Source organism: Cavia porcellus, unplaced genomic scaffold, assembly GCF_034190915.1.
Source record: "Cavia porcellus strain 051 isolate PalLab524CR breed Dunkin Hartley unplaced genomic scaffold, mCavPor4.1 scaffold_8, whole genome shotgun sequence".
Taxonomy (NCBI): Eukaryota; Metazoa; Chordata; class Mammalia; order Rodentia; family Caviidae; genus Cavia; species Cavia porcellus.
Window position 1 is genome coordinate 76246465 of NW_026947491.1, and position 19079 is coordinate 76265543.

Sequence of the window (19079 nt, forward strand, 5' to 3'; positions counted from 1 at the left end):
AAACTAAGGTCCTAAAGGCCCTGAGGCCTGTTTTATGCACCAGCGCATCTAAGGAAGCTTCCATTGCACCAAGTCTTCCGAAGAAGACTTTATTTCAATATGTGTAGGACTCTTTTAAGAGTAATTTTAATGTATGTTTTATTGAAATACAAGCAATTATAAAATTTTAAACTATTGAAAAGAAAAAACATTACTTACATATATAAATATTTTGTCATCACATAGCTTTGAAATAAGGGCATGTGAATCTGTAGATAAAAGGAAACTCTTACATCTATTTAATTTTTTTAGGCAGTTTCTTTTATTTAATCAAAGCAGCATTTACGGCAATGTCTGATTGTATTACATTGCAAACAGAAACAAACTCAACAAAGATAGTTTTGTTAAACTTTAAAGTGTTTGAATATACATTGTTGAGTGAGGTATTTTTCTTACTCTATAATTTCACTTGGATGATGTTAAGTGAAAGTATACGTTTAATATCATTGTCTAGGTTGTTCAATTAAGGGAATACTTGCACCAATGATAACAAATACAAGACCTGCTAAAAAAGAGCGTATATCATTCCGTGACAATCCTCTACGGCTCAGTGGTGGATGGGGAAGTGGCAAAAAGAAGGCAAAAAATTCCAACTAGTCCTGCAAGCTTCAGCATTCAAAACACATGGCAAACCGTTTATTTAAAAGAAGTCTGTGGATATCTGGTCATGTTACCAATTGGATGCAAGGTTTTAGAGTACTGTATTTAATTTGTCTTATTATATATATTTCACAATTTTGTTTTCTGGTACAGTTATCCTCTTTCCTATCTATAAAACAAAGTTTGCAATTTTTCTTGTGTTCATGTGAAATGGCCTCCACAAAACTCATTCTTGAAATATTGCACTGGAATTTGTATGTGCAGTTTCTTCTTTTGCTTATAATTTTATGACACATGTGTTCAAGATGGTTTTTGTTATCAATAATACATTGTAATACTATACACATCTATAAGTTAATATAACTATTTTATAGGTATTGTTTAATGTAATGTTAATAAATATCAAATAATTAATACATTAATAACTTAGAGTCTACCAGATTACTACAAATTAATAGTTTTTAAGTGAATTAATACTTAAGGTAATTCAAAATAAAATAACCTTTTTTTAAATTTGTTTTCTTATCAAATCATAGGAAAAGATACAGTTTAGGCCAAAATAGAATGTAAATTTATATAATTACTTATGTATTAATTAAATATTTATGTGCAGTGTTTCACTCAGGCATTGTATGTTAGCCATATCAATTATAACTTGTAGCTGCCAATTCAGGTTCATTAACATTATTCTACTATCTCAAAATATACTGTCATTTATTTTTGTTACATTGCCTTTAAATTATTATTTTAAAATATACTCCAAGCTCAAACTATAATATTTTTTCAAATTGTAAAGCAGTTTCTATGAAATCAAAACTCGGGGGGTTAATTTTCTGTTATTAAACATGACTTACAAGTTGCTGCATTTGACAGTGCTCAGAGGATCTAACAGGCCCTCATATCTGGAACTTTTTTTCACAAAACTAAATTCAAAGTTCTCCAATAACCATGTCTGTGTTTCTGTGTAACGGGATCCTATGAACTTTAAATTTCCTTTTTCTTTTCCTACTTTTTCCTGAAATATTTCATCTAAAGATTATGAAACAGAGTTAAAGAAGCAGTTGTTTAGTTCGTGTTCCCTATCTGCTTTTTTCTTTTTTTTTTTTTTTTTTTTTTGTGGTACCAGGCATCAAACTCACCACGCACGACCTTTCGCTTGCTAGGCAGACGCTTATGCCACTGAACTAAATCCCCGGCCCACCCCCGTCTGCTTTCATGTGTTCAATTGCATTTCAAATCTGCAAATCTCTCTCAGCTTGATTGAGATAGAAATGTTAATAAACGTTGGGTTGTCTGTCTGTAAAAACAGGTTTGTATGTTGCAGCCTACAAATTGAACTACACATATATTTGTTTTATGAATCTGTTATTATGTCACTTTTTTCACTAACAGCATCCACAAATCAACATAATGTAATGATAGAAAATGTTTCATCTCAGCTTACTGTCAACTTCAGGAAAAAACCACATTAAAAAGCTGATAGTGATAGAATTTTACAGTTCATACACTCGAATCAATGAAGTGGAAAAACTAGTTATTAGAAGTGAGATGTTTATGATTAAACTGTTATAGGATCTAAAAATACATAGTTTTCCTATGCAATAATGTGTGTAATTATTTCATATTAGTACTGAAAGAGTTGGTGCTGATGCTTCTAAATTTGTAGGCGATGATTGATATAAATGTCAATAAAGCTGTTTCCTAAATATGCTGATAAACTGAAAGTTCTTTATAGTGTTGTTCATGTCTGTGCTCATTTTAAAAAAACTCTCTTCATATTCAAACTTATTATTTTGCAGCACTAGTTTATTTGCATTTGTAAAAATAAAGACAGCGAAGATATTAAAAATTTAATAAAACATAAATAGAATTTGAACCAGTAAATATTTTTCTTTCAATATTTAGAGGAGACATGTCAGTGAACACTTGTCTTTAAGATTCAGACAGGTAACAATAGGAGCATATCTTGTCATTTAGTTAATGTTAAATTTTACATTCACTATGATGAACATAGGCAATGGAAACGTTCAGGGCCCAAAGTGACATTTTATTCTTTCCTCCTCCGGGTTCTGCCTCTAGCCCCTTCCCAACTCAGTTTTCACCTTCCTGTCTCCTATCCTGGGCTATAACATCATATATGCATCAGTCACTTGTAGTAAGAAGGGCAAAGTGAATTCTAGTCGAAGAAAGCCTGGGCTGTTTAGTAGTGCAGAATGTTTTGATATGAAAGTTAACTATATTAGGTAATGGAGAGAACCCCTTTCCAACACCTGATCTCCTGCCAACATCTTGGTTCTCCAAGTACACTATTAGAGATCTGATCAGGTGTCTTGGGGTGGATTCCAGCTATTACAAGGTCTGAGTACCAATTTCTTACCATGTCCAGAAGTTAGTAGGAGATACTAATCTCAAATTTGAAAGAAGAAAATCGATACTTGCGTATCAAAAGGCAAAACATTTTTATAGGCATTGTTATTGTGCATCAGTTAGATGTAAAAGAGATAATATACCAACATTTCTGGAAGTCAGTTTTCAACTTTTCATTTTGAATAAAGGCAGAGTACATTTTAATTACAAAAAATATGTTACATTATCGATTTTAGAAGAGTACATTATAAATGAACAATATTTAAATTATTTAAGGAGACCTGTATCTGCTTTTAAATCTTCATATCATTACAATAAACTTTGATTCTTACATTTTTACTGTGCTATTTGCTTATTAAATTGCTCATTTCCATGATCTTTCTCTTATATTTTATTTACTCCAGTTTTTCTCATTTTTTTTCACAAAATTTAGAAAAGATCAATCCAAAGTTCAGAGTAATATAATTAAAATTGAGGGTACATTTCAGTACTATTTTACTGGTGGTATACTATAACTAAAATAGCTACAATAATTTTTTGGAAAAGAGAAGTAATTTTGCTTTTGTACAACAAAAATTCATTTTTCATTCGCAAAAATCAGTTAATAAAGTTTTCATTTATTATTATTATTGTATTTCTGTGTTAATCATATTCCCTACGTAGGGTGTTTCTATCAGCTTTAAAGACTGCAATATCTATCATATGGATTTATTTCCATGACCATACTGAGCAGAAAGTGCATTATCTAATTAGTATACTTTAGAGGAAAAAGACCCTTTTGAATTCTGTAAAATAGTACTTGTCATGGTAAATTTCCAAGTAACCACTAACATGAGATATTTGTGTATTTTGGTGCATGATAAAATCAATTAAGTATCATGATACTTTGGTTTACCTACATAGAGCTGTTTCTGTCATAAATTACGGTGAGATTCAAAGAAAGGCCCTTTCCAAACTGAAAAAAAGTTATCTACATCTGTATTGTCTATTAGGCATTAGGCAAATGTGGTTTAAAAGATACATTAAAAATGGTTAATTTCAGTTAAGTCACAGTATATATGTAAAATGCACATCAGATTTCAAAGATTTAATATGAAAAAATAATATAAAGTTAATCTATAATTTTATGTTGATAGTGTAAAAAGTAACGTATTTTTATTTTTTAAATGTAAGTACTAGAAAGTTCCAAATTACAGATATAGTTGAGATTGTATTTCTACTGGGTAGCACTGATCTAGAAGCAGTTCAGCAAGGTGACTGAGCTATGTAGTTGTTTTGTGCAGAAAACGGTACAATAATAGGAAAGATAGATGCTGCAGAAGATAATGCACAAAACTTCTAGTTTGTTAAGAAAAGAACTTTGATTCTGCTAAACTTAGTAATATTATAAAGCAAAAAGAGAAGCCAACTATGTTGTGGTTTTAGACTTGAGATATCATAATGAAATTTACTTCTGACCCAATTGAAATTCTCCATTTTCTGTGTTTATTTGTATTTGGTTTTAATGAGGCACCATTATAAAGTCAAGTTGGAATCTTTTATATTATAGGTGGTAAGAATGTTATATTAAGCTTTACATATATACAGTTGTTATGATTTGGGTTGTGGTATGATTCGTATCATGGTAGCCATATTATATTTGGTACTGTATTATATCATAATCCAATTCTAATCTAAGACACAGTACATGAAGAATGAAGAACTACAAATCTGTGTTTAGGACTTTACAAAAAATCCTGTGATCCACATTTACATTGGGTGGTATCTCCTAATAATTATTCACTCTTCCCTCCAAAGTATGCATTTCATTTAATATTCTGGGAAGCTCGAATTTTACCCAAATCAATAAATAAAATGAAATTTTTCATGTGACTTTCCATGCATAACACGTATCCTGGGTAGCATTTGAGGGTAAAAGGTTAACAGTAGACTTGGAATGACCAATCACCTGTATGAAGACTGGGCTCATGAGAGCTCAGTAAGGAAGTATTCATGAAACATAAAACAGAAGCACAACTGGTAATAGCTGCTAGGGAGGTGAGATTATTTGTCATTATTGCTTTAGACCCATAACTAGCCCCAGTGCTATAGAAAGATCCTTGCTATGAAGCTTGCCAGAAAAGAAAACCATTCAATTAATAAGTATTACAATAGGAAAGGCTACTCCTTTATTTCATGGCTTATATGTACCACTACTGAAAGAATACAGTCGCATAGCATTACTACATTTGGAGGTGTTAGAGCTACTCTTACATTGTAAGAACAGACAGGAAAAATCACTTTCAAGTTCACGATTTCCAAGTGCAGGCTTGACTCGTGTGCTGGTGATAAACAGGTGAGTCAATGTAAAGTTTATAAATAAATGTGTCATTTTAGTCACTGAAAAATAATTTTTTCCTACAAAAGCTAAAATGTTTTTACACTTGTTTATGATCATCATAGAACTGGTCTAGATCAGCATTGTACAATATAAATATATTGTAAGCCACATGTACAATTTTAAAGTTTCTGCTAGCCACGTTAAAAATGTAAAAATAAATTTTAGTAAAATTTATTTAATATATGTTTTTAATCCAATATACCTAAAATATAAGTTGGGCCTGAGTATTCACAAGAGATTGATCCCAAAATTCCATTGTAGGTAACAAAATTTGATGTTCAAGTCCCTTAAATCAGTCCTGTGTGTACCTGCATGTTCCACTATCCATGGGTATGGCAGGGAAAGTGAAGTACTCTTTTATCAGATAGAACTGTGAGGACATTGTCTTATTTCGGAAAACTGGAGCTACATTAGCTATTCATATTATGAGTCTTGAAGAAAATAAAAGGGTATAAAAACAGTGATTTTGGATCATTGACATTTATAAATATAGTTATTACAAAATATCTAACTATACATATTTCAAATCAAATAATTGAAAGTTAACTTTAAACTTTAATATAGATTAGAGGTTTCACTCAAAGTTGCTGAATCCAAAATTTCTCTTCCAAAGTTCATATATCGTCAAAAAATTACAAGGAGATATAGTAAGACTGGGTCTGTTTCTCATCTTGGCATTATTCAGACTTGGCCTAACCACATATTTTCTAAGAACTTCAAAATGAAACCAATGTTTAGAATAACTGCATATGATACATATAACAAAGTAAGAAATTAGTCCAACAGTTTTATTCTGGTAAGTACATATTTTGGTATGAACAAATGGAAATAAAGTGAAAAGAACACGGTCTTTGTAATCTGGCTGTCCTGTGCCATAATCTTCACTTTGATGAGTCACTTCAATAAGTGACAAATCTCTATGAACTGTTTTGTTACCATTAAATTAAGATTATAATATATACTTCACAGGATTCTATGAGATCAAGTGACAAAGTATATGAGAAATCCCAGGCTCAATATCTTGGGTATGTATCATAACACTCAATAAATAGTGACTTGTCACAGTAAACCTTTCCAGATCATCTTCCAAAATTAAAGTAAAATTTCTCTAAGTAGATTAAATTTGGATGAATGCTACATATCTTGCTTAGAAACTATTTCCATGAAATTATGGAAACATATTTTAAACATCCTTAAGAGCTTTTCAATATTTGCTTTGAAATGGCAGTAGAATTCATTGTTTCAAATACATACATCTTGAACATCCACCGTTAAAAGTGTGCAAACTGCTTTGGAAATTTAAAGGATATACATTTCTAGTAGCATGTTATGTTATTTGTTTTACAGGGACAAGTAAAATATAAACTTCTATATTTCTGGGGGAAATAATGCTAGAGCTGTGCAGGCAACATACAAGAGTTTAAAATAGGCTCATGAAAGTTTGCACTGCCAAAGTTCCAAAGAATACACCAGATAATTGACTAGACAAGCTCATATTCCCAGATTTTTTAGCCCTTCCCCTTCCAAAGGAAATACTGACTTGCCTAAGGAGAAAAAGAATATCTATCCTTTGGTTTGGTTTCTTTCTTAATCATTTAAAATTAAAATTTTTCAACTATCTGTTCTATTAAGAAAAGAAACCCTTTTTATTTTATCATTTTATACACTAATATTTTCAAGTGAGTATTAACTCAGACTCAACAATTTAACTTATACAGAACTTCTGTTCTAATATGAAAGATTAGTTTCAAAATGGAATAGACAGGGAATCTTGAAGGATGAATTGATTAGAAGGAAAGCATTTAAGGCAAATGAATAAATCCCTGAAAGACAGGTTACAGTGGCACCCAGGGAATAGAGATTACAACAACAAAAGGATCAGATTATTGGACAGAAGAGAGACTTGTGAGAAGCATATGGAGTTAATGGGAATGTGACTGGGAACTAGAAATGAACAATATACTCTGAGAGCCACCTGTACATTGATTTGTGTCACCTTAAGTGGAAAACTGCTGTATGTTTGTTATCCAAAATAGGAAATCAAGCGTATCCCTCAGATAATTACATATTATCAATAATTATGGAAATAATTTTGAAATAAATGTAGACTCCATAGGCAAAAATATTATTTTAATTCAAATCTGAAATGATAATGATGTTACTTGCACTGAAGTCCCCACTTAAGGGGTTACAAAGATTGGTTTAGTTGTACCTCAGTGAGGAAAACTTGAGTAAGTTACAAGGCCATTAACTTTTCAGAGTTATTTGAGAGCTGGTTTTATATATACTGATGCTTTTTTAAAATCTAAGTGAAACTACTCTGATAGACATTGGCAGAACCTCCGCAAATATTTTCGCCAGAAATAGTGATATGGACACCGATTTCCAGACAAGCTGTTCTACCCCACACTATGGGTTTCCTGAAGCTTTCTGAGGCATTAAGTTGGGTCTTCTGAGCCTAGTAATGACTAGAAGAAGTTAGAATTTCTAACGTTTACAAGAATTGGAAAACCTGTCTTTATCTCCCTGTGCCGCTGTTACAGAATAGCATGGATTGAGCAATTTAACCTGCAAAACATATGTCATAGTGTGGAGGGTAGACTGCTGAGAATAATTAGGACACTATTGTAGAAGGGTTCCTCTTTAGGGCGGTCTTCCAGGTTTACACACCAAGTCCTATGACTTTGCCACACTTTAGGGACATAAATCCCACAATGGAAGTCCCAGTGTCCTGACTAACCCTAAATGTCACTCAAAGGCCCCACCTTAAAACATTACCATGTTGGAATTACAGTTTCTTCAACATGTGAATTTTGGAAGGAAGGGACACATTTAGTCTAATGGCATCATAAAACTATGTATTTTAATTGAAAAAAACATATTTCCAATAGTTTCTGAATATATGGTTTTGCAATGACAACATTTTAATAGGAAAACCTGAATCCTTGAAAGGTAACTATGTTGGTTTTAGATTATACAGATAGTTAAGACATAGCTGGGAGTAATACCCAAGATACCAAAATACCTTTGTTTATAACCTAACTGGAGAGAAGTCAGGGATACCCACACTTACCTTAAAGTCATACACACATGTAGGATCCTCATGGGAATTTGTTTCCTGTATGTGATTCTTTTTCTGTTGCTTTTATACCTTAATTATAGTTGCATATTTCATTTGCTTAATTTCATTTATTGTTTTAAAATTACTTTTATTTCACAACTTAGTTGTGCATGAAACTATTTAGTTTTCCCATGTTCATCATTTTTATTAAAGTTTTAACATTCTGAATTTTAAAAATAACAACAAACATCCATTTTATGACCTGGCACTGTCTTCAGTGAACTTTGTACATTCAGTGTCACCTCTTGAGATAAGTACAGTTCCGGGTTCCTATTTTACAGAAGATCATACTGAATCATTGAATGATTACATACCTTTCCTGTCATCCTACAGCCAGCCATTCTACAGGTGGTAGAAACACACACACTCAGCCTGATCTGGTATGTATGTTATTACGTAATTAACATTATAGATTAAATAATTATTGCATAAGTGTAGATTATGATAAAAATTATGTCTTAATCAAACCTCATGTAAAAAAAGGAATCCAAAAATTTTATATAATAAAAATCCAAGCAGGTTAGAATAACACAATAGTTACTTAGCAAAAAATACTCATTTTTATGTTTAGTCTCCTTTCTACTTAGAGAAACTTAATGCTGATTTGAAAAACAATAGTACAATTTTCTTGTGAAGGAAACTATAATTTTCTTGTGAAGGAAACTTCAGTAATATGTGCTCTTTTAAGCACTGAAGATACCATTTGATTTGAAAGATCCTTGGGTGACCCACGTTTACCTCTTTAACATTTCTTGTGCAGTTGTATGCAGGTCTCACAGTTACCCCACTTTAGTCCCAAAGAACTTCCAGTGTTAAAATTTTGCCATATGTATGACAAACCTGTTTTCTGACTCAAAACAATCTATTTGTTTTCACCACTGAGGCATATTTAATCATTAAATCATTTAAATGGACATATTTAATCATGTCAGCTAAATGCACTAACACTTTTAACCATGACAGAACTCATAAGACAGAATTTCCACTTTTTAAATTCATACACTTACACTAGCATATTTCAAAATTATATTTTATAACAGTAGTTTCTAGAGTACTTGTTAGTTCTCAAGACTTTTGTATAATTGCAGTGTGTAATAAGAATCTGATCTTTCTTGATATAAGAGAGCTTCACTTCTGTTAATTTCTGAGCAACTAAATCAGGCAGTAAACTCAAAATATCTTCAGATCTTATGTTCTGGATCCCTACAAGTTTGTTTCCTCTTTCTTACATATGTTTGTCTCAATTTACAACTTTGTGTTTGTCTCCATTGATTTGATTTAATCATTCTATTGTTTTCAAAGATATTTGCATCTAGATGTGTTTTGTATTCTGAAATTTTAACTAGACTTCCTAAGAATGCACAATTTGTAAAACTGAGTAAGTCTTATATCTGTATTTGAGCTGTAGATGAAACTATTGAAAGGAACAAATGTTTGTCTTCATGAATAATGCCCAAGGAAAATGTTTAAATGATTTACATGATTCCATTGTGTTTACTTCTAGAGCTTAAAAGTTACATGGGGTACCACAGAGAAGCCCTTACATTTTAATATGGTTTGGTTCAACTGTAATCCAGCTGTCATAGATACCCAAGGAAGCTTATATACTCTAAGGCAGACATTACCCACAGCTCTACTTTATTTCATAAAAACATAAATTACCTTAACAATTCATTTTGCCAAGATTTACATTTCTTATTAAACAAAAGACAGTATTCAAAGTTTTATTAACATTAGAAAGAATGAAAGATTAAAGGGCATTCTGATTCAAAACAGAATAATGAGGTACTTAGATTTTGCTTAATTCAATTCAATTATTGAGCAATTCCCAATGCAGAGGAGAAAAAAAAAAAAAATACACTGCTCTCCCATTCAGGCAGTGCAGATGAGTCAAATGTTGTGTAAATAAAGAATCTCAAGAACTTCAATCAGAAATGTAATTTATTGGGGCCACATAGATTCCATATAAATAACTGCACGAGTGAAATTTTCTCCAAAACAAATTCCTTTTTTTATAATTAAAGTCTTTCTCAAGAACTTAATGTATTATACTTCTTTTGGTATTGCATAAGTGTTTGAAACCTCACAAAGAAACTGAAATAAATTGTCTAAAGAAATATATATATTTATTTTTTAAATCCTCCCCGAAGTAATAAAATGACTATTTTAATTGCTTACTAACGTTTAGGTTTATTAATAAATTGTGCATTCTTGAAGTTTGGTGATTTTAGAGGGTGACTGTGAAGGCTGGAAAGCATTCAGTCGGACTTGGGCTTGTTAACAAAGGTCTGTTGGGGGCATCTTACGCTGAGAACTGAAAGATGACAGCCTGGTGAGGTCCCGAGACTTTCTTTTTAGAAGAAATCTTCCAATGCGGACGCCGCGGGCGGTACTCTGCGAGAGGTAGTGCGTCAGCTTTACTTAATAAAATAAAAAAAAAAAAATTTCAGTGAAGCTTAACTAGTATATAGAGCAAGATCTTAAAAGAGACTGCACTGTGGACTGGCATTTCACATTTACGGTACCCACTTCAAGAACATACCTTGGGGTCAGGCTGAAACCTGGCATTCCCAGTGGGGAGAAAGGCTCACATCACAGCAAGGTGGGGACAGGTCGCTGAGGGAATGCGCGACGGTCACTGGCTCCCCACTCGCGCGCGCGCCCCCGGCACTGTCAAGGGAGCCCCCCACGAGTTTCACGTCTCCAGCATGCCTTCCCTAAATCAGCAGTCATGTGTGATATGGACTGATTCCGATTGCCAACCTGTGAAACAAAAAGACCACTGTCCTCGCCAAAGGACGTTAGATGATCTATTTGCCAACATCAATATTTAGATGAAAAGCTTAAAATACGTTGTTTTCCCAAGAGTTACACTTTAAAGGGGGGAGCACCTCTGATGAAATATTAGCACCAAATCGGTTGACCGCTAACTTCTGTATTCCACGAGCTCTTTTCAATTTGCCTTAGAAGAGACACTTCATTCTCCTTGCGCAGAACAGAGACGCTTCCAAGCAAGCACCCTTCAGAGCAGAGTCTTTTGGGGTGTCCAGGTTCCGCGGTGAGGTCACAGCGGGCAGCTGCTGGAGACCCACGCACGCCTGAGGTGCCCAGCACCGCGCCCACGCGCACCAGGGGGCCGCACCCCAGCCAGGGGCCGCACCCCAGCCAGGGGCGCGCCCCACTTGCATCCGGAGGTTCGCTGCTCACCCTGCGGTGCCAGCTCCGGACCACAAAGAGCTGGCCAGAGGTCGGCCGGTGGTCGCGGAGCAGAGGGGGCTCAGGGACCCAACTCGGTGGCGGGTCTCGCATCTATCCCGAGGAGGGGCGTCTCCCCAGCACCTCTGTCGGCCTGCCAGCCACGGAGAGCTTTTTGTGCTGAAAGGCTACCTAGGCGCACTCTGCAAGTTAAAACTGGCTTATCACAGTTCGCACCCACCTATCTCGCTGGGGGTGGGCGGAACAGGTCAGAGAACCTAAGTGTGTTAATTGAGAACTTAGGTTCTCTATAAAATTAATGATTTTCAGAATAAAAACGTTGATGGTCTCCACTTTGCCCCTTTCCCTCTGCATAATGCTTGGTGTAATATTTATGTTTATACCCCCTGTGGAATTTACAAGACACCGTCTTAGGAGGTTCAGCTATATTTCGAATACATTTCGTGCAGGCAACGCGATGGTGTTCTAAGCGCTCCACCTAGGGACGCGAACCCTGGCCTCTGGTCCAGGGGTTGGTGAATTTGCATAGAAGAATCTGTTTCTCTCTGCTTTGAGCAGCCATGATTTTTGTCTATTTACCACAATTACCCTGGTCGGTTTGTTTGCTATTAATCACGGTGGACTTTACACGCACCTTATATAAGGTAAAACATGTCATTTTGTCACAATTTATACTGAGATTTGCTTTAAATATCTTCCCTTGAAATGTGGAAACATCTCACAACATCCACGGGTTGGGGGAGAAGCAGGTCTGTTTTTTCAAGCCTATCTAGTAAATTAATAGGAAAAATGCACTCAATATATGAAGTGGAAGTATAAATAATTCGTATATCAAATATAACGTTGAAATATATTTTAAACAAACCATTAATCATATTCCAGCGAATAGTGTGGAATACAATTTGTGTATTTGTGTGGAATACAGTATGAGTATGCACCATTTAATGGTGTGAGTGATAGAAGAAATCTGAACGTTTTGCATTCATAACTTCCTGAAATAAGGATGGCTCGACAGCCATTGACAGGAATAAAAGTGCCTAGATGACTGAGCTTTCCTCGTGATTTTTTACATTTGTGATAAAATACATTTCTAAGGTAGTTAAAACAAGGTCTATATTAATGTACATAATTGCATACGCTAAACTGCGTGGAAGTTGGACAAATTATCATCTTAGAGCTTTACATTTAAATTTGACTATAAGAACCAAATGCCAAGTCAATTTCTCTCTTAAGGAAAAATCATATGAAAAACCATCACATTATAAAGTTACAAGTTCAAATTTAAAAAAAAAACAAGCATAGATCCAAGTAAACAGTTTTTGAAGATAAATTTAATCCATTATATTTCAGAGAGTTGTGACAGCACAATTAAGAACCTTACAGAATTGGGGTTGGGAATTTAGCTCAGTGGCACAATGCCTGTCTGGCAAGTATGAGGTTCCAAGTTTGATTCCCAGTAATCCCTCCCAACAGACACACACACACATACAGAAAAGCTTTACAGGATCAATTAACATTCAGGTAATTGCTTTTTAAAACATAGAAACTTCACAAATGGGACAGCTGCTCATCTGTCTACATGTTTGCTGAAGACAATGGCTTGATCCATACATTATTAAGGAAAAGCTTAACTCCGTGGTGTGTGTGTGTGTGTGTGTGTGTGTGTGTGTGTGTGTGTAATGAAAATATTTTGAGCTCTTTCGATGCAACATATATTTCTCTATCTGTTGTGTCTGCAGAGTTTTGGGAAGGTTGAACATGAAGCCCAGGAAGAAAAGAGCAGTGAGCACACACAAACATGAGGCACCTGGCTACTTGCCATGATACATGACATTCAATTATTTTAGTACTTTTTCATGAGAGTTTCCCCCCACCAGATCCTTTTTCCCTTCAGACCTTTGCTTTTCTACATTTGGCATAGTTCGTTTGATACAATACACATTTTCCCCTAGCATTACTTATAACAGACCTCAGACTGTTACTGCAGAAATAAAGGGCGAAAATTAAAGTTCTTGCAATCCCATCTTAGCACTCCCTACTATATAAACGTAATATTTTTCAGTAAGTTATGAAAGGACTTTTTTTTCAGTAAGTTATGAAAGTTAGACTTTTCTACACATTGCTTTGACCACTGCTTTGATTATATGTACATTGGAATATTTTTCATTTCCCAAAATACATTTGCAAAAAGGCGAGGAGCATTTAGTCTGTGAACAGTTTTTTAAGTATAGCATGAGTCAAGCTGAATTGTACTTTCTAATGAAGTACAAGGTCGTGGGGAGGGGAAGTGTCAAAGAGTCAATTCCATGGACCTTTCAAATACTTTTAATTTGTTATTTTAATTCCATGTTACAGAAAAGGAGATTAAAATTTATAAGTGCTCCCAAATCACTGTTTGGGAATGCTGAAACCTAACAACTAGCAACTGGCTAGAGGAATAATGTTAAAGGTGACTTTAAATGGAAACATCAGTCATCTTCACAAAATAGTCTGTTAGCATCTGATGGTGGCAGAAGAATAACTAGTTTACTTCAACACATCTTTCTACTAGGACAAGATAGTTTTCAAAGGGGCCCAGAGACCAGAGCCAGCATTAGAGCTTATTAACCTCACCCTGTGCTTTCTTGATTCTTCACATTCTTTGTTGATGCCCTTTGCAGGCTGTGTACCCCATTCTCTCTGAGAAGAGCTAAGAAAAATCAAAGGCTACAAAAAGCCCAGAGATCTGATGGTGCTGAGTCCTAGGCTGTACTAAATGTTTCTAGGCTTTTCGAAAAAAAAAAAAATTACTGGCTCCCCACCTTAGTCTCTCTCCTACTGCCACTGGAATCCTCTCCAGTACATGCTGGTTCACGGTGTGTGAAGTTTCAGGTATAAAGGACGCAGATCAGTAAAGGGAACACAATGACTTAGTTTGGAGAGAATTCTCCACTGGCAAGAAAGAAGAAGGGCTGAATCTTGGGTTTAATCTCAAAATCTGAGTAGGGAGCCATGGATGGTACTCTCAAAAGGTGAAACAGAAACGTGAAACAAAGAAGAGAACGAATTAATGGAAGCCTAGAGGTGACCAGCCAAGCCTGCCACATTACAATCCCATCTAGAACCTGATTTAATAAAGCACATCTCCCACTAAGAATGCTGCAGGGTAGAGCAAACAGACCTGGTTGGAGTCTTGGAACTCTGGAGGATTGGGATGGAGCTGCAAGCTAGAAAGGCCTGCTGAAGAGTTACCACAATGATGAATCTGAGTATAGTAGCTGAAAGCATTTATCAAAGTGTCATGGCCAATTTTCAAAGGTCATCCTTATGAATCAGGCATAAAAAGCCCAGGTAGACTTCAAGAAAGGTGAGCTGACCCCCAATAGGATTCCATTTCCCTCCCTGTGGCTTTCAGAAATCATTTAAGTACTAAAGATTTAATTAGTATAATTTTTAATCAAGTATTAATGCCCCAATGACTAGAGCTGTGTCATTACTATAAACTTATCTCAAACTCTCCAAATCCATTTAATGCAGCTCTTGGCAACCAGAGATCCAGCTTCTTGCCAAAAACTGCAGATTAAGCATTTGTTATGGGAGTTTACCATTAGCTGTTCTCTCTGTTATGGGCACATGTGGTTACATGTCACAAAACACAGGGAATTCCGTGTAATAGATTTGCTTTTCCAGGCTGCTTCAGGAATATTAAGCAGGGTTCCTGATATCTTGCACCCCATCCCTCTAACCACTGCCATCAAAGGGGAATTTGGATAATGGGGTGGAAACTGACTGTCCTTGGCTATTCTGTAGTTTTCTCTCTGAGTGGGACCTTTATTGGTATACAAGGGCTCTCTAGAGCTTGCATCATATGTCTTTCATTTAAAACACTGAATGTTTTTCAGGGAATTTAGGGCTCTTAAAACGCATATTTATAAACAAGCTGACAGAGCTCTATGACCGAACTAAGTTTATAACTAGGAGTTCTTTGTATATTTCCTCAAGTCAGTAATAGAAATTCTTACCGCTGTGAATTTTCAAAAGAAGAAAAAAAAACCCCAGAAAACTATCAAACGGCTATTCCTCATTTTTTTTCCCGTGTTTATTAGAGAGAAACTATCAGAATACCTGAAGGTAAGACCAAAACAAAGGGAAATGGGAGATCATCGAAAATCACCGGCTCCACCAGGACTGCGTGGATATAACTCAACACCCAGCACTGAAACTGCCACAAGGGCTGCTCAGGAAGGCACCAGAAAGTGTCCAGGAAGAGTAGCGTGGCTCCTCCTCCTCCTGGAGTCGCTTGGGGACACTGACATGAATATCCTTGCCCAGTTTTACTCCCTTGGCCCCAAGCCTGGCCTCGCCAAGCCGCGGGTGTCTGCGGAGAAGTTCCAGGTCTTAAGAAGCTGCGAAGCTTTCCCCTGGAGCGCAGGGCCATCAGCGCTTTTTCTTTGACCGCGCCCCCTTGAGATACGCGGATTCCCTGCTGGTGCTAGCGGAGCTGGCCCAGCGATAGTAACTATTAATATAGGGGAAGGTACTTAAACCCAGGAATAGTGTCAACTCGCCAGAACCGAGTGCACACTCCAGGTCCCGCTGAGTGAGACTGTGCCCTCCTCTGGAGAACTGTCCGTGAATCAGGGTGCTCAGGTTCTGTCCGGCAGAACATGGGGTTTTATTGCCGGCCTCGCCTTTAGGGTAGGTTTCTAAGCAGCTCTGGGTTGCGCTTCGCTCTCTGATTGTTCTCCCCAGGTTGGTTATACCTGTGATGCTTGGGTCAGCCAAGACCCCAAAGAGGGGGAACACAAAGCATTCGAATGCCTGCTAGTGATGGGGTTGGCCTCGCCATCCCCAGAATTAGGGTTGCCCGGGTGCCCCGGACCATGTTGTAATTGTCAGACTGGGCAAGACAATTGTGACAGCGGGGTCTGTGGCGAGAAACAGAATGTTAGGACCCACAGACGAGACTTTTCTGGAACATAACACAACTTAGTAGTTTTTCATCAAATTTCTAGTGGAAATGACCCACTGCAGATGGGTGCTTTTTTCTGTGCCCAAGGCACTGAACGCCTTTGCCCTAGACGCCTCGGGCTCCTTGCAAGCTGGAGTGGGGTCCAAGGCCACACAGAAAGGTTTTCCACTCCACGGTGCTGGTGTACGCCCCGCCATCCGCACCCGCAGGAGCAGAGGCCCGGGCTCTGCCAGCGCGCTCAGCACCGCGCATCCGCACAGCGCTGGCAGGCAGACTCATCCCGTAGCGCCTCCGCAAAAGCACCTATAATAATTCAAAGAGCTACAGAGAGGCACGCTGAATGCCTTCCTCCCTCTCCTAAACCAGCTTGTATAACAATTCTCTTTCAGGCCTAGAGGTGAGGGCTTTTGGGGGGCACTTGTTTAAACGGGGGTTTTCTTGAAACAATTTGGTCTAAAATCGGAGACCCAGCGGAGCGGTGGTCGGAGGTGGAGAAATCGGTGGGTAGCCGTATAATCGGAGGGTTTCAACTCCCCTTGCTCAACTTCCCTTTCTCACCCATCGCCCCCAAGTCCCTGGCCGCCGCATTCCAGAGCAGCCAAGGCCGCGGCCTGGGAAAACGCCGGGAGCGCCCAGCTCCCCCGGGGAAGCGGCTGAGCAGCCGCCCCAGTTAACTGCCCCCAGTGCATCCGGCTTCTTGGGCTTCGGATTAACGTGGATCTTCCACGTAAACGATTTACGGATGAAATAAAAGCCCTTTGGAGCAATGCTTCCTTTCAAGTTGTTAAGATGCCTCTAAATCTCTCCGGTCGCGAGCGGCAGGCGTGGGGGCGGGGTGCGCACGGGGTGCGGGGCGGACGCCTAGGAGGGCGCGGACCGCGGGGAGCGGAGGGTTAACTGCTTCGCGATCTCACCCAGTTCCTCCGAAATGCCAGTCCACTGTTGCGGCGACAGTGTTTCGGGGTGTCGGGCCTCGTCTCGGCTGGCATTTGTCTGCAGTGGAACTGTCTGTCTGTCTAACCTAGGCCGGGACGCGCCCCGCGGGGGTAAGCAGGGTGGGTGGGGGTGGGGTGGGGGCGGAGGGGGGCCCCCGGGGTGGAGTTAGTCGCCTGCCTATTTTCATATTCATTAGAACTGGGAGGTTGCCCGAGGAGCCCAGCTGAGTTTCAAGATATAAAAGCAACTTCGGGTGCCCCCTTCGCAGCCGGGACGTATTAAAGGGCTGGAGCAGGCAGCTCCCGGCGTGCGCCCTCCCTCCTGCGCCCCCCGCGCCCTCCCCCAGCGCGCCCGGCCGCTGCGCCCCTGCACCGCGAGGCCGCCTCGCAGGACTATGGAGTTTCTCAGCGAGAAGTTCGCCCTCAAGAGCCCGCCGGGTAAAAACAGTGACTTCTACATGGGCGCGGGCGGCTCGCTGGAGCACGTTATGGAGACGCTGGACAATGAGTCCTTTTACAGCAAAGCGTCGGCCGCCAAATGCGTGCAGGCCTTCGGGCCCCTGCCCCGCGCGGAGCATCACGTGCGCCTGGACAGGACCTCGCCCTGTCAGGACAGCAGCGGTGAGTGGCCGCGCCCGGCCCGGGCTGCTGCGGCCCGGCGCGCGGCTGCGGTGCAGGTCGGGTGCGCACGGCGCGGAAGGAGCTGCGGGGCGCGGGGCGCGGGGCCGGGGCGCCCTGCGGGCGGTGTTTCCGCCCACGCCGACTTTAGGGGAGAAAGGGAGCACCCGGACCCGGGCTCTGACTGCGCGATCGGGGACGGTCGTTGCCGAGGGCCTGGGGTCTCTTACCCGTCCCCGGGGTCAGCGCTTGGGGCACTAAATGGGCGCGGGGAGTGGAGGTCCCAGGCGCTGGGGCGGGAGGAGCGGAGCGCGATCGCAGCTCCGGAGGGAAGAAGCCTGCGCCCCGTTAGGTGAAACAAAACAAAACAAAACAAACAGCAGTGTTGTGCGAGGCGTGGAGCTATTTTTCATTGTAAAATTGTGAGTATTGCTAGGTTATTAGCTAAAGTGATTTTGTGATTTCCAATTTTTTTTTCCTTTTTTTTTTTTTTTTTTTTTTTTTTTTTTGCGTTCGCAGTAAGTAACATTTTGTTAAACATCCATTTAAATAGCTTCGGGCAAGGAGAAAAAAAAATCACCGACATAATTACCCTCTCTTAGATTCCGCATTATCTAATTTTTTTTGACCCCACAATAAAGGTCACTCAAGGAACCCTTTTTGGAATGCTTCTGGGTGAAATCTTCAACCCTGAACGCCCAAGTATCTGAAAGTCAAAATGTTATCAAAACAAACCATCTATCTTTTCTATCTTGTAACCCAATACGGAGCTATTATTTCAGATCGCGACAGCTAAAGCACGTTTACAATTCCAAAAGGACTTTTTCTTATCATTGTATATATTCCACAGTT

The 19079-nt window shown here is 38.6% G+C and overlaps 1 protein-coding gene across 6 annotated transcripts in view; it reads left to right on the forward strand.

Annotated features, from left to right (window-relative positions):
• The window catches only part of LOC100732229 (ALX homeobox protein 1), a 233469-nt gene that overhangs the window by 192932 nt on the left and 21458 nt on the right, over positions 1-19079 (forward strand). Inside the window, exons 1-2 of one of the 6 annotated variants that reach the window (XM_063255237.1) lie at positions 17706-17720; positions 17879-18230. The exons of 4 other annotated variants lie outside the window; for them this stretch is intronic. In XM_063255237.1, coding sequence (XP_063111307.1) covers positions 18005-18230 — 226 coding nt within the window. In that variant the 5' untranslated portion in view covers positions 17706-17720; positions 17879-18004. Of the gene's footprint in view, positions 1-493; positions 2346-17705; positions 17721-17878; positions 18231-19079 lie in introns of those variants that run through there. One more of the 6 variants, XM_063255233.1, reaches the window with a different exon arrangement.